Source organism: Eptatretus burgeri, chromosome 2 (genome assembly GCF_056783735.1).
Source record: "Eptatretus burgeri isolate ZD-2024b chromosome 2, Ebu_testis_v1, whole genome shotgun sequence".
NCBI classification, from domain to species: Eukaryota; Metazoa; Chordata; class Myxini; order Myxiniformes; family Myxinidae; genus Eptatretus; species Eptatretus burgeri.
In genome coordinates, this window is record NC_140962.1 from 101,989,838 (window position 1) to 102,006,556 (window position 16,719).

Consider the following 16,719-nt stretch of genomic DNA (forward strand, 5'->3'; position numbering starts at 1 on the left):
ATATATATATATATATATATATATATATATATATATATATATATATATATATATATATATATATATATATATATATATATATATATATATATATATATATATATATATATATATATATATATATATATATATATATATATATATATATATATATATATATATATATATATATATATATATATATATATATATATATATATATATATATATATATATATATATATATATATATATATATATATATATATATATATATATATATATATATATATATATATATATATATATATATATATATATATATATATATATATATATATATATATATATATATATATATATATATATATATATATATATATATATATATATATATATATATATATATATATATATATATATATATATATATATATATATATATATATATATATATATATGGGACAGCAAAAGTAGGTATACAGTAATGAAAAACAAAACATGCAAAAAACAATACCTACTTTTGCAGCCCCCTATATATGTCCATGAAAGTTTGTGTTTGTTCGTTTATACATACAGACCCTGCAGGAAACAGTGTAACCAAACTTTGCATGCCCTCCTCTTTCATCCAGAGGAAGGTTGAGGGCTATGTTTGGATAAAACAAACAAACAAAAAATTAAAATCAGATAATTGGCCTTCAGGCCTCAATCGGGTCTTGTGCTAAAATACTGCCTGCGTTTTTTTTTCCCAGGAGCGATTGAGTAATATGTATTGTGATGATCAGATGTTGAGATTGTTTGAAGTGATTTGTTGTCAACAACACAAACTTAATTATTGCAGTGTTTACATGTGTCTGTTATTAAAAATTATTACTTCACACAGGTTTATTATAACACCTCTGTGTTCAGGCCTCAAGTGAGTATGTTCTTATACACTGCCTGGGGTTTTCCCGGGAACGATCGAGGAATATGTTTTGTGAAGATTGCATGTTGAAGTTGTCGTGATTTGTTGTATTTAAAAATAAAATTAATACAATGAGGTTAAAAGATGGGAAAGCAGTCCAAGCACATTTTGTAATGCCCAAGACTGGTGATTCATATGAAACCATAAGGCCAACATTCCCCAATTTGTCATGCAGGAAAGATTTAAATACATATTTCATTGAATTTCCAGGGCAACTCCGGGTACATCAGCTAATATATACATCCAGGGTGTTTCAAAAATATTGATACAACTTTGACTTCCTGCCATTTCTTTGTTTTTTGACCAATATAGTTTTCCTTTTCAGGGTTTGGTGGTGTTATTGTGGTATTTGTTTCCTGGGATTTCTCGCTCCATCACTCAACTATGCCATTGACAGTGAAGCAGAAGACAAAGGTGGTGGCTCCGTGGTATGAGACTAAATCATATGTAGATACCTGCCAGAGGTTCTGCTGGGAATAGGACCACAGAACATGTGATGGACCCACAAATTGTGCCATTCAACATATTGTGAAACATTTTGAGCACAAGTATACAGTGCACAGCCAAAGGAAGGTAACAGTGGCAGGCCAGCATCAGTAACCAAGAGCCAAGCCAACATTGACACCGTGCGGGATTCTGCAGTGGACAATCCCAAGAAGTCCCACCGCAGGTGCTCCCGGGAGCTAGGCATCAAACCAACATCAGTCTGGTGTATCCTCATCAAGGAACTGAAGCTTTTCCCATACATCATCTCTATTCGGCATAAACTGGGTCAAGATGTCATGAGAAGGAGACTTGATATGTGCAATTGGCTCAGTCACAGGATGGAGCGGTACCCAAACTGGATCATCCTGATCTGGTTCAGTGATGAAACCCATTTCCACTTCACCAATGCCATCAGCAACCACAACAACATTTTCTGGGGGGCAGAACCACCTGAGATCACTGAGAGGTACCCTAAAGGGCCTAATGTCACAAGCTTCTGCACCTTCAATGCCAGATGGAGGACGCTAGGGTCTTATTGGTTTGAGAATGACAACAGCAGGATGGTGACGATCAACAGTGAGCACTACCGGGCCGTGCTCCAGAAGTTCCATCATGATCTAGCCCAAGGTCACCCCAAACCAGCTCAGCATGATCTAGTTTATGCAGGATGTTGCACCCCCTCACACAGCTGGTGACACCATCACTTTCCTGTGGCAGCTCTTCAGAAACCGCATCGTTGCCATGGGTACCGCTCATGACTGGGCACCCTGTAGCCCAGACTTGAACCCTCTGGACTACTGGTTCTGGGAGGCTGCCAAGGGCACTGCCTATGCCAACCGTCCTGCGACACTCAATAATCTGAAGCAGGAAGTCTCAGACTACCTCCAGGCAGTGCCACGTGAGACTTCCAGAAAAGTTGGACAGAACTTTGGAGTCAGGATCAATGCCTGTCTGAACCGCGGAGGGGCACACATCTTGAACGTCAATTACAAGGATTTTGCGTAAATGCCAATTTCAGACATTGGGCTCAGACAGTCAACTCTAGCAGTGATTTACTGCAATAGCAATCTGTGGTAGAAGATACCATGTCATACACTTTCAAGAAACGTTTGGTTCACGTTCCTGAGGTTTCTGTTTCTTTGTAAATAAACATTTTAAGTTGCATCACTCTTTTTGAAACACCCATATATACATCGTAAATGAGGATGTTCGCTATAAGACAGGAAGTGCCACATTTTGCTTGATTTCAGTCATGATTTCGTCTTCAAGAGCAAGCAAGCGATTAGTTGTCTATATTGGCTCCACTTGATTCAGATATTTTGTTAACTTTTTTTTTTTCAACACAAAATTGAACCTCATGAAGGAACAAAGATATTTCGCTTCACTTGGCAGCAAGGCAATTTTGTTTATGAGTTTCATTGGATGTTTTTTTTTTTTTAATGTCACATTTGTACCAAAAATAAAGTAAAACGAGTTTGAGTTGTCTCAGTGTAAATAAATGTTTCAGTTATTGTTATGAAGAGGAGTTGAGATATTGCTTTGGAGCTCCAGTTGCGATTGCTGAAATTGGTCCCACTGGTTGTCAATTCAAATATGACTTAAGGCAGAATTTTAAAGGATTTATATTTACTGTACTTACAAGTCCTACAAATATCTCAATAGTCATTTCCATACTCTTCCATAAGACCAATACAATCTGTGTGGCTTTTTGTGAAATGTTGATTGTTAGCAGTCACGTGGAGCAAGTGTAGGGAGAAGTTGAAGACAAGAAAGTGCAAGTCACAAAAGGAAGTCGAAATAACATATAAAGTCTGGAAAGTTCCTGAGTCGGATTCCTTCACTCTCGGCACCAGTTCCTCAGTGGGACAAGGTCGCTTCCGAAAGCTGAGCTGGTCTCGGGGGAAATAAGCATGTTCCAATTTAATTGCCAATAAAAACCCAGCAGGCTCACTAATGCCCTTCAGAAGGAAGGATTTGTTCTGCCTGCTTAACTGGAGGCGGAACAGTCTACATTTTGTCGTTTGCTCCAAATAGCCCGTTAAATAGCAGAGGCGAATCATCTGGTCATGAAATGTTCTCGATACGGCAGCAAGTGCCATGTCACCAAAATCAGAACTGTGTACATAAAAAAAATTGGGTTCTGTGTATTTAATACAACACAAACCAAACATGGAGTGAAACTTGACCAAACTTTATTTTTTGTGTTATTTTATTAGTTCACAGGGGACCCAACCTATTCTACACAACAATAAATACATGAATGGAGAAAGCAGGCCTCAACTCCAAGAGACAGACTGTCAGATGTTTTCCAAACAAGGAAAAAGAAAAAAAAATGTGAGAACATGTATATAAACATCTACACCTACCTCCTGCCTGCAAACCACCAAGCAGTACAACCTGAAAGTTTTAAGCAGAGTAATGATTTATTCAGATTTGGGCTCAAAAAACGAAGGACTTGGCATGTGATTTGCTGAATTAGCCAATAATAGTTGAGCTTCCCTGCCCTGTACCCTGTGCTCTCATTCACAAGCAATGCTTGCAACTCGTGGCCTGGTTTGAAGCCAATTTGTTACAAAATATTCACCTGAAACACAACCAAGTAGATACGGCTATAAAATTCAGTAGTTAACGTAAAACGCAGGAGGTTGGTTTCTTTAACAAAAAGTCTGCTCGTAGCAACATTCAAGTCTTAGTGTGTGCAGTTTAAATTAGTTCTTTAGAAATTCTCACCGAGGACAAAGCTGTTGGCCCGACTAACGGGGGGGACAGCGTTATTGAAACGTAAAATCGGTACAAAATGAAACCATGTACAAATAATGTTTCTGAGCATAAGAAAAGAAGATTATATAAATTATCTACAAATACAACTTTTACCCCCGTATAAAAAGGTCGCATCCATATAAGACAATAGCCGGGAAAGTTTGATCGGCCAGTGATGAAAAGGTGGCAATTTTCTTACTTTTCCCAGCAGTATCATACAATATGTTCCCTGCTGCCTCTGAATTGAGGCTGAGGTCCAATCGGTGCAACAGAGAGAATATAAGTTCATTTGTAACCCACGCGGCACTCTTTAAAAAAGAAAATAAAACAACCGGCAAAACTTGTACCGAGGACCAGCTTGTGCGCCATTCCAAGTGTGCAGGTCTGTGGAAGAGCGAAGCAGGTGAGGCACACCTCATTCTTGGGCAACAGGCTCAGAATGCCATGGCCTCACCATCAATTGAGGCATCTGTCGTCAGCTCCCTTTCATTGATTGTGCTGCAACACTTGCTCTTGGCACTCTGTACACAGATGCAGCACCCACGCATCACATGTTCAAGCTATTTTGGCACTCTCTACCCTCTCGTGGGCAAAGTACTGTAACACGCTCTTTGCTAGGTAGATCGTATCCAACCAAGCCTGTTTTTGCCCTCTGCCATGTCTCGGCTCGATTCTCAAGTAATTCCAACCGGCTGCAAAGGGAAGTCCGTCCACTGTGGCCTGGAAGCATGTGTTATGCGACGTGTGGGCCTGGTGATGGTTTCCAGGGGCAGGGAGATGGCAGGCAAGGGCGGCACAGGCTGGATGAAAGCATGAGGCGCATTCAGATGGAAGTCTCGTTGCTGCCACTGTGGGGGCCAAAAAGTGTGGTTGTAGATCTGAATGATTGATTGAAAATCCAATTGACTGCCATCTGTGATTGTTCACTTGGTTTTGCAACACCCATCCAAATTGATTATATTTATGACACAAACTTCCCACTTTGTTTGATATATAACTTTGTTAATTCAGACTACCACTACTACTACGACTACATCAATGACTAAAACTATTCCTCCCTTGTGGGTCGATCAGGGAATGTTTTTAGCCCATGTCCAGGCCTGACATTTGATGACTAAAGGTGGCAGAAATTTGTAATTTGTTCAATAACTTGTCTACTTTTCGCGAAACACACTGGTGATATTTATCGTCCACCAATGACAAAACAAACCCTCCAGTTTAAAGATTATACAGTGGATGTTTGAACCCCGGCGAGACAGCTGAAAGGCGACGCATAGCTCAAAGCTATGCTGACATCCTTGTATGTCTGTACTACATGACAGTTGTGTGTGATTTTATACATATATGGTGGTGCACGTTTCTGTCTATGCTGTCGCTGATGACTCACCAACAAGTGATGAAACCGGTCCAGTGGTTGAGGGGGATGTATAGCATTGGGGTTCTCGTGTATGTGCTACTTGTGAATGTGTACATGTATAAGTATGTGTACATATATATATATATATATATATATATATATATATATATATATATATATATATATATATATATATATATATATATATATATATATATATATATATATATATATACATATATACATGACATGGCCAAAAGTATGTGGACACCTGCTCGTCCAACAAGTCATTGCAAAATCATGGACATTAATATGGAGTTGGTCCCCCCTTTGCTGCTGTAACAACCTCCACTCTTTGGAGAAGGCTTTACACTAAATGTTGTAACGTTACTTTGAGGATTTTCTTCCATTCAGCCACAAGAGCATTGGTGAGGTCAGGCACTGATGTTGGGCAATGAGGTATAGCTCACAGTCGGCGTTCCAATTCATCCCAAAGGTGTTCGATGGGGTTGAGGTCAGGGCTCTGTGCAGGCCAGTCAAGTTCTTCCACACCGATCTCAACAAACCATTTCTGTATGGATCTCACTTTGTGCATGGGGGCATTGTCATGCTGAAACAGGAGAGGGCCTTCTCCAAACTGTTGCCACAAAGTTGGAAGCACAAAATCGTCTAGAATGTCATTGTATGCTGTCGCGTGATGATTTCAGTTCACTGGAACTTAGGGGCCCAGCCCGAACCATGAAAAACAGACCCAGACCATGATTCCCCCTCCAACAAACTTGATAGTTGGCACTCTGCATTCGGGCAGGAAGCGTTCTCTTGGTATCCGCCAAACCCAGATTCACCCGTCGGACTGTCAGGTGGTGAACCGTGATTCATCACTCCAGAGAACAATCCATCCATCCATTGGGACCATTCTCGGTGCAGAGCGTTGGTGCTGCCGAAGCAGTCTCCTTGGCTATTGGGCACAATCCTGGACAAGTCGCCACTCCGACACAGGATACCAGCAAGCTGGCACTCATTTGCCGACCTCGGAAGGATGACAGGCAGTCAACCCCACCTGGTGTTAATTCAGCAGCCAACAGGGCTCGAACTCAGGACCCTGGGATCCCAAGCCAGCTGTCCTTGCCGCTAAGCCAACACCAGGCTTAGCTCGCCACGATGAACAGTTATTGGAACATGAAACCTTTACTTTACTCGAGTGTAGCAAATTAAGGAGTTTGGCCTCTACAGTCTGCTCATATCTACTGTGATGATGGAGAGAGGTAAAGTGTTGCAATGTGAGACCTTCAATGTATATCTCTTATCTTTGTAACCCATTTTTAATATACCGAGCAGATATGCCAAGAACAAGTGTCGATGCCATGGAGTATATGTTGTGTGCATGTTTAAAAAAAGCTGAAAAAATAAACACTCTGTTCAGAATATTTCGTTGTCCTGCAAGTAGACTATGTGCAACCTTACCCATGAGCCTGAGGCAGAATGGAGTGCTGAGTTAAGCATCTTCCACGTAAAATGGAAGAGCATGATAAGGCTGACCATGATGTTGAGCATTGGAAGGTGTTGCATGATGAGGCAAAAAAAATAAGCAAAGCAGGTAAGGGTTAAGACACGCAGAGGGATGGTTAAGTGTTTGTAATACTCACTCAGAATCAGATGAATCTTCGTGAGCAGGAGAAGTTGTAAGCGCCAGGGGAATCCGACTGATGCCATTGCGTCTCTCACGGGAATTGCTGCGACTGGAAAACTTGGAGGAGCGCCCGGTGCCTGTTCGACTGCCTTCACTCGAACCTGCAGACGGAGCACGAGATGCACTTCCTGGGGGTTTTATGCCAGATGTCTCTCTGCTAAGCTGATTCAAGGAACTCCTCGCTTCATCACCCTCTGGAATGGTCGGCGGATATGGGATCCTGTTTTTCAGGATTCCTGTTGGTGAGTGGTGGGAGGTAAGATAAAAGCAAAATCTTGCATCAAAATACTATTCATTATTTTGATTACTATTTTTTAAGACATTTTTCTGCACCTTGTGCTGTCCCGTTACAAATATGAGGGTTGAAATTTGGGCACACATTAGTCCAACTTAATTGGGTAGAAATCTTTATAAAGTGGCCAGACGATGCATGCACATTCATGCATCATTTATAAATCGATTTATAAAAAGAATGTAAAGCCACAAAAAGCGATTGAACAAAAGGTTTGTAGTGCACTAGTTGTTGCTTATCTGCACTATGCAACATTTCTCACACAATTTGACAATATTGTCTTTTCCAGACTGAATGTCTTGTGGAACATTTGTAGAAGAAACTTGCATTCAAATTTCTTGATTGTTTCACCCCCCCCCCAAGTTCCACCCAATCCAAAACACCGCGGTCTGGTGCACCTTTCCGTATCTCCCCCTGTGTGACCGGCGGCTGAGATGCGCTGCCCATTTCCCTTGTGGAGAGGTCATCGCCATTGAGACGGACTCCTCCAGTTGGTGTCACATCTTCCCGGCTTCCCACCACCTCTCGATGATGCTCGATGTTGACCCTGGTCTCAACCTGCAGTCTATCTGCTGAGGCACGGCCTTCACTATCACTGGCCGTCGTCGTGAACTCGCCCGGCCAGTATGGCTTTACGTGGCCAAGTTCATATTCTGCTCCTTGGGACATGGGTCGAGGTCAGGATGACATAAATTAGAATCCTGAGTTCACAAAACTTACCAAATTTGGTTAATCATCACCCAGCATAAAATTAGTTTGGGTGTACCGGTGTATACCACACCTTTGGGTGTACTGTGAAGAAGATTGGGAGGATCTCGTCTCGACCCTGGTGGGTCCCAACATGAATCCAGAGGAAAAGGCCCATCTTCATCACTATCCGACGAATGGGTCGATGCAAGGGATAGACTGCGCTCCTCATCCAGAGACAGATCCGAATCAGTCTCCGAGTCCTGATCTGCTGGGGGTGGGAATGATTGTGGGCCTGCAACCTAAGTAGTAAATGGATGCTATCGAGTCTTTAAATGATCTCTTTCACGATTCTTATGATTCTCGTCAGTCAAATACATCCATAAAAAAAACTATTTAGTAACAATTTTTTCTGAGATTTTCTGCACACTTCCTTTTGCCATTCCTTTCGGATGTCCTTGTACGAGCAATTCATGCAAGTCCTGCACGTATTGCAAGTACAAACTCCTCCATATAAGCCATATTGAAGTGTATAAAAAAATTCCTTCCACCTCCTGCAGCAAAGCATCCATCAACGCACTCTCTCTCTACCACTTAGGAATACAACAATGTCCCTGATTTCTGGGTTTTTTTCAGATTTGTGGTTGTCTGACATCCAGCCAGTAATGTAGTTGCCTCGCTCACCATTAGGGTTTCCCTTGAGGCTATTGAAGGCAGAACCATCAAGGTCTGTGGGTCCAACATGTGACACCACATTGTGCTTCAGGCATCCGTCATCCCTGCATGTGGCATATCGTGAGCAAAAAATGTACACACAAGCCATAGAATGCATATAACTTGGCACAACTTTATCCAGAATACTACAAAAAACACCCAAGCAATCACGATGAAGAGATGGCCGCAAGTGCATGCAATGGTGATGAGAGGATTAAAAGCTCGAAGGGGAAAAGGAAAGTAAGTTGGAATGAAGATGGTCAGAATGACAAATGGGATAGGAATACAACCCACCACCTTATCACCTGAGATGGTCTGCATGGCTATTGCGGCTTTTAGCAGACCTGGCTGTGCTGACGGAAGAGAGGGTGGAGGTGCCGATATTGACACGCTGAGGAGCACCATCCTCAAACAGTGCTCCACCACTGTAGGGTAATGAGCGCTGAAGTAGGAAACAAGGAAAAAGGGGAGCCAGAGGTGGGTATGAAGGATTTGGTTGGATCTGAGTAAATACACAGCCACCCATTGCTGAGGAGTTATTATCAACAAGGCTAATGTTGATTGACTGTGGATAATAGAAATATCGGATCACCCGAAGATAATGTCATTGCTGCAGGCATTGTACATCTCAAAACGATTGTCAATGAGAACATATATCAAGTTCACTGTGTTCATAATTTATTAAAATATAGCCGCACGGCATGCGCAATCACTCGTTTTACTTAACTGTATCATGGCTGAAGATAGAAACCCAATAAAATCTATAATACACCTTGCAATCTCTAATCTCAAACCAAATATTTTGAAAAGCAAAATCTGATTCATTGGTTCTGACCAAAATCTGATCCACAAATTGCAGATTGCACATGCTATTGATAATGGTGGACAAATAAAGATGCAGCAGGACTTCAGATTCATGGAACAAATTGTGCATTACAAGTATGAAAAATTCAGCATAATGTTACAGTGGGGCTTTCAGGTTTACCTCGTATAAAATAACATGAGGAAGGAGAAAAAAAGAAAATCAGGAAGAATGCAGAACTGGTCTTGCTGGTGAAGGCTAGTCTGTGTTGGGGAGAGGTCGAATATAATGAACCCTTGAGAGTTCATAGAACACCTTAGCCCACACAGAGAAACAAGGACATGGGAAAAGTCTTTTCAACTCTTGCTTTGTGTTTCTGAGCACGATCGAGATATTTCCGACGAATCGCGATTTCGTCTGAATGTCAATATTCCCCAACGTTGAGAGTACGAGCGGCAAATTTGATTGGCGGATATGGTGTAAAATGGAGTAATTTTTTTTGTCTAAGTACAGCTGAACTGGAGGTTTTTGAAAATGTCAACAAGGCGATTTGTGTTCTACGGTGTTCAAGTATATAATTCAATTTAAATAAATGATTTTAAGGCCTGAAGGACAAAAAAAGAAACTTTTTTCAGAAGTTTACTGCCATTGATGCACCGTCTTTCACGCCACCTTATTTAACAGGTTACATTAGTTTTTTTGTGCTTGCTGTTTGTGTCCTTTATGACTGTTAAAAACAGTAAGTTTCCTGTTTGGAATGATTTTCAATTTTGTTTGACTACCAGACAGACAGACAGACTTTAAAAAAAATCACCTTACTCTGTATGCATGCACGATCAGGATGAGATTCCGTCCGATTTGCCAACTTCAGAACCAAAGTACCGCGAAACTGCAGGTTCATGCTACGATTTATGTTCTAATTCGTGTTCTACAGTATTCAAAATATGACGTTAAATTGAAATGAAGTAATTCCTCGATCACAAACTGATGTCTGTGGACAGACAGACAGACAGAGTAAACAAATTGTTTACGATGTATGTGGAAAGACAGACAGAGTAAACAAATTGTTTAACCCCGCTGTGAGCTTCGCACGCAGGGTAAAAATGAATAGAATGTTGATTATCATATATTAACCACTGTGAGAAGCAAGGATAAGCTGATGTTTTGGGCATTCACTCTTCATCGGAGAAAGAGCCATCTTGCTCCGACGATTGGGTTAACACCCGAAGGTTCAGCTTCTTCTTGCCTCCCACGGTGGTTAGCACACTCAAATCAGGAAGGAGTTGACATGCAACTCCACACAAACACAGCAGAGGTGTCACTGCTTGGAGCCTCACCGAAAGAAGAGAGGTTTTAGTGGTGACACCAGTATCCTCCATCTGTCGCTTTTTCCTGTGGCAACAGGTGTGCCATGCCTCACGTACTTCCCGCTCAAGAAGGCTGAAAGCAATGAACATGCAGATCCCCTGTGGGAAAGGAGAGAATGAAGATTGGCGTGCGAGCTTAAAGCACATCACTTCCTTACTTTTGTACAATGGTTAGAATGTTATTATATCAGTGTAATGGTGGTTGTAACAATAAAAATAATGATAATAATAATCTATACAAATAAATGTGTGTGTGAGTGTGTGTGCGTGTGTGTGTGTGTGTGTCTGTGTCTGTGTGTGTGTGTGTGTGTGTGTGTGTGTGTCAGTATGTGTGTCAATGTGTAAGTGTGTCTCCTCCATCACTCCAAAACCATGAAACTTTGCAGCTTAAAACTTTGCATGCAGACGAAGAAAACTCCAAGAAGTACAAGAGTGAAAATTGGGTGTTTGGGTTCATAAAAACACCCCTTTTGAAGATAATTAACGGCCTTATTTAATTATATCCTTCATCAGGCGATCCTCGGTCACCTCACTCAATGGAGTCTTCAGGCATATCCTAGGTAACCTCGCTGAGGTCTGAAGCCGCCATGTTTTTTGGACTGCTCAACCATACCTCGACTTAGAACAGGCCACAACGATTTCTTAATGATAAAGTTTTTTTTTCACTTTCCTCACTCATATTATCGAATGCCTGCTCATCATAGTGACGAATCGCTGAGTACAGAGATGCCAACTTTTGGAAATCAGAATTAGGGAGGATTTTCAACCGACACCAAATTATGTGCGCCAAGCGCACATCTCGAGCGCGGAGCGCTCGACCCTTGCGCCGGGGTCCATGGCCCGCCTTAGGGCCCTGGAAGCTCTGGGGTTCTAGACGCTCTCTAGTGCCCTCTGAGCCCTATTTTGGAGCATTTAACATGTTAAGAATTCCCACTTTTTGAACAAAAAAAAAGGGAAAATTGTGCACTTTTTAATGTTACATGTATGTTAATATTAGTAAGTTAGGGGACAATCAAAGATTAACAAAAAGCACAAAAGAAGCAATATTTTTCTTACCTTACTGGCTGGTACTACTGCTGCTTGCTTTTTCCATGGCAGCTTTGCTGAGTGACAGCTGTGTGGCTCTTTTAGCCCTTCTGATTATGTCTTTGCTGTATTCTCTCTGGTAGCAAGGGGTGCTATGAGCTAGTTTTTCAATTAAGAGAGCTTCCAGGGTTTTGACACTCAAATTGGGACGAAATTCAGTATGATTCTTCCGTACAAGACTGAGTGCCCGCTCACATGATGCGTTCGAATGAGGAATGACCAAGATTCCCTTCATCACTTTGCTCAAATTAGGATACTTCTTGGCACCAGTGCAGGGATCTGTGAGCTGTGAAATCCGATGCCACTGCTCATCCACTCTCACTGTCTCAGTAGCAATTGTAGCTATGGAGGCGTCTGCCTGGTAGTGAGCTTAATTCACTCTCAAGACTGTCGATGTCACTATCACCGCCACTGAACAGACACGGACATTTCTTGATGAAAAACTCCACACAGTCAAACCCCACTTCTTGGTGTAGCTTAACATCCAGCACCTGAGCATGCTTGGCTAATTCATCATCTAGCGGCCAGGTTTTGAAGATATAATTGCAGGCTTTCACATAATATGAGCGAACTGCACTGAAGAAACTTTGGATGTCTGACTCACTCAGAGTGAAGGTGGATTTCTTGAGACTCCTTTGTTCCCTTATATACAGTTTGGCATCGTTCCCAATCATGAGGTCCTCATCATTCTTCTGATGATTTCTGTCAGAGAAGGGTACATTTACCAGAGCAACCGATGACACCGATGGTTTCAAAAACCGTACGAAGATATCTTTCAGAAGACCATTCACTCTCCGTGCAGGAGATGAATACAGGGATTCGTCTCTTTGGAGCAGAAGATTCCCCTTCTCAAAAAGCTTGTTAGCATATCGAAGGAAGAAACGATAGAGTTTTGTTTGTGGAGACAAGAACATCCTGTTGACACGTTTTTCTCTAGATTCCTGCACAGTGTTTGAGGAAGATGCGCTTTAGTTGTAGAACTCGTAGTACACTTAGCCGCAGGGCGATCACACTTGCGTTTACTGCCAGCAGAAGAGGTCAGACTCGTAGTACCAGATCCAATTTTACGTTTGAGGAGAGAGCTTGAGGTAGGTGCAGCCAAGGAAGAAGACCTCTGATTCGAAGGTTTTGCTGAGCTTCTATCAAGTGATTTGGCAAAAGCAGAACTTAACTTGGGTCCTTCTTTGCCTGCAGATGGGACTATCACAGTCTTTCTCGACTCTGAAGGGATCTGCTTTGTAGATGAACGTGATGAAGGGCCGGTGATGCTACCTGCTCTCAGCATTGGTTTTGGTGCTGTCCCTGCTGTCTTCTTCGCAGCAGATACTGCAGTGGTAGTGGTGAATGCTGCTCCACTAGTGCTTGATCCTGCAGTGCCAGTACTGGCAGTAGATACAGTGCCGTCCTTCTTGCTCGTTGTTAGAGTCTTGGCTACAGTTGGTTGCATTTTTCTTCGTACTTCTTCTTTGAAGAAGAGGCGAAGTGGCTCCCACTGTTCAATCAGCCTGTCTAGGCACTGACCAAGGGACAGCCACCTTGTTGCGACATGCTTCAGAATCTTGTGTGTCGGGGCATCACAGAGTTCTTGCAGTGCTTTCACTCCTTTGACGCGTTTACTACTTTTGTCCAAGTAGTAGTAAATATCGATGAAAAAGTCATCTAATTCAATGGGGAAGGCCTGAGCCGCCTTCTTGGCCGTATTGTGCATCATATGGCAAGGGCATCCCATGATGTAGCACTCTGGATTTTGTTTGTGGATATAAGCAGCGACTCCTTTGTGCTTGCCCACCATGACAGAGGCATTATCAGCACAAAAGGAAACACAATTTCCCCACGGAATTTTCCTGTCACTGAACTCATGATCAAGCAGTTTGAAAATGTTTTCTCCAGTGGAATCTTGTTTGCACGCAGGCAAACTTCGCAAACCTTGCTTCACAATCCCAGCACTGTTGTCATAGTACGAAATCAGGACAGGATATAGCTGGGCCTCACCACTGTCATTGCTACCGTCTGTAGCTAGGCTAAATGGAGCGTGCCTAGCAATATCGGCAATAGATGAAGCAGTAACATTTGACAACTCACCAATTACACTGGTCAACAACAAATTTGTTGTCTGCATTTTTAAGCTGATTTAGGACGAATCTGATGCGCTGAATCCAAAACTCACATTAGTTTTGTTCAATCAGGTCAAGTTTTTGAGATATGGCCACATGTCGTTTTTTACATTTTTGTTCACATGTACGCATGTGTGGAGCATTTTAGAAGAAGTTGGTGGGGGTAAAATGTCATGTCAAATAATTGTTTTAATTGGAAATAATTATTTTAATGACAAGAAGTATTCAGGTACGATAGTTCTAGGTGATTATGTCGAAAAGGGATCAGTTTGAAGTCATAAAACCTCAAAATCTTCCAAAAATTGGTGAGGCAAAGCATAAAGTTCGTGGATCAAAACTAAAGTTAATGGGGCAGATTTTGTAATAATGTGATACAAAAAAGTTGTATTTCTTGAAATAACGAACTCTGAAGAATGTACAATACCTACATGCGCCAATTTATGACATGCGCTTCTGCTCAAGCTTGGAGTGCCACAGTACGACCCCAAAGATTGGAGACTGTTCATTGACAGCAGCAAGCGATCACTGAAATGTGTTCTGCTACACAACGGCAACCAGTTTGCCTCTGTACCCATCGCTCACTCGACTACACTGAAGGAGAAGTATGAAGCGGTGAAGTACGTGCTGGAGAAAAATGGTTATGATCAGCATAAGTGGTTTATTTGTGTTGACCTGAAGATGGTGAACTTTTTGTTGGGACAACAGTCTGGCTTCACCAAGTACCCATGTTTTCTGTGCATGTGGGATAGTAGGGACCGTGCTCAGCATTACACGAAGAAGGACTGGCCTGTGCGGGAGGAATTGGTGCCATGCAAAGAAAGGAACGTCATCAACGACCCTCTGGTGGACAGAGACAGAATACTCTTCCCACCGCTGCACATCAAGCTCGGCTTTATCAAGCAGTTCACCAAGGCTCTGGACAAAGATGGTGACTGCTTCACTTACTTGTGCCAGGCTTTTCCAGGATTGACCATGGAGAAGTTGAAAGTTGGCATCTTTGATGGTTCTCAGATCCGTCAGCTCATCAGAGATCCAGAGTTCAAAAACTCAATGAACGAAGGGAAACTGGAAGCGTGGAAGACATTTGTTTTGGTAGTGAAGAACTTTCTTGGCAACAATAAGGCCAGAAACTACGCAGAACTTGTCAACAACATGCTGACTGCTTTCAGAAACCTGGGCTGCAACATGAGCATCAAGATGCACTACCTATTTTCACATATGAACCGGTTTCCTGAGAACCTGGGTTCAATGAGTGACGAGCAGGGGGAGAGATTCCATCAGGACATGAAGGAGATGGAGACCAGGTATCAGGGTCGCTGGGACGCAGTCATGATGGCTGACTACTGTTGGAATCTGAAGAGAGACCTCCCTGCCGCTGAACATTCCAGGAGTTCGAAGAAACGGAAGTTCAAGCCCTGAAGTTTGAACAGTGGTGACGCAACATGCAATTTACTTGTACTTACCTTTATCAATGCCCACCATTCAGATGACAGTAATCGATGTTTCTATCATGTAATCAATAGATGTTGTTGGCAAAACATTTTTTTTTTCTTAAAAACATGTTTAGGATGATATGTGTTGACAAAAATCAGCTGATAATGCCACAAAAATGTAATTGATTTTGTCACAAGATCTGATTTTTTCAAATCAACTTAGCACAAAAACCTGACCTGATGGAGAGAAACGGATGCCATTTCCTGATTCAGCAGTGCCCGAATACCCTAATTCACTTGTAGAAATCTAGACAACATTCAGAAAGTAAAAAATTGTTGACCAGTGTTCTTTTTTTCTTCTTTGTTCTTGTTCTTTTTTTTTTTTTTCTTTTCTTTTTTTTTCTTGCTTTTTGTTCTTGTTTTTTTTTTTTTTTTAATTCTTTATGTTTTTTGTTCTTGCACATCTTGCACATCTTGCAAGTTTTTGTTCTTGCACATCCATACTTTGAAGCAACTTTTGAATCTGGAAACATCTTTTGAAATAGAGGTCCAGCATGATCTGAGACTGATATGGGCAAGTTATGTCCCACAATAAATCCACGAAAGAGAAGTTCCGCTCGGGTAACATCCTCTTCCTCGCTTGTCCCTTGTTTGGTGAAATAATTCAGAAGTGTACCGGTACTCGTGCTCGAAGATCTCTCCTTTGCAATGTCTGTGTGCCGTTTGCTTCCAACGTGCTTCCGAATATCATCGCGACCTCCGTGCTCAACTGAAATATCAACGCTGCATACTGTACAATACGCATGATGAATTCCTCTTTCAGACTTTCGAATACACGGGTATTGGAGAATGTATTCGGTCTTGTACTTCTGAGACCATTTCTTGGTCTTCGTAAGCTTCTTTTCTGCCATTTCGTAATCAACATCGAGGGCTTGAAGCATCGGTAACTTCGAAGTCGATGTTCCACAGCTGCAGCGCGACTCGTAGA

The 16,719-nt window shown here is 41.8% G+C and overlaps 1 protein-coding gene across 10 annotated transcripts in view; it reads right to left on the reverse strand.

The window, feature by feature from the left end:
- Nucleotides 1-16,719, reverse strand: part of CELSR2 (cadherin EGF LAG seven-pass G-type receptor 2) — a 357,573-nt gene that overhangs the window by 8,561 nt on the left and 332,293 nt on the right. For 2 of the 10 annotated variants that reach the window (XM_085870523.1, XM_085870526.1), the window contains exons 29-34: nucleotides 11,069-11,197; nucleotides 9,235-9,371; nucleotides 8,900-8,994; nucleotides 8,310-8,486; nucleotides 7,927-8,187; nucleotides 7,193-7,472 (exon numbers count right to left, since the gene is read on the reverse strand). In XM_085870523.1, the coding sequence (XP_085726649.1) occupies nucleotides 7,193-7,472; nucleotides 7,927-8,187; nucleotides 8,310-8,486; nucleotides 8,900-8,994; nucleotides 9,235-9,371; nucleotides 11,069-11,197 (1,079 nt within the window). Of the gene's footprint in view, nucleotides 1-3,620; nucleotides 5,038-7,192; nucleotides 7,473-7,926; nucleotides 8,188-8,309; nucleotides 8,487-8,893; nucleotides 8,995-9,223; nucleotides 9,372-11,068; nucleotides 11,198-16,719 lie in introns of those variants that run through there. The other 8 variants (XM_085870519.1, XM_085870522.1, XM_085870520.1 and 5 more) reach the window with 8 other exon arrangements.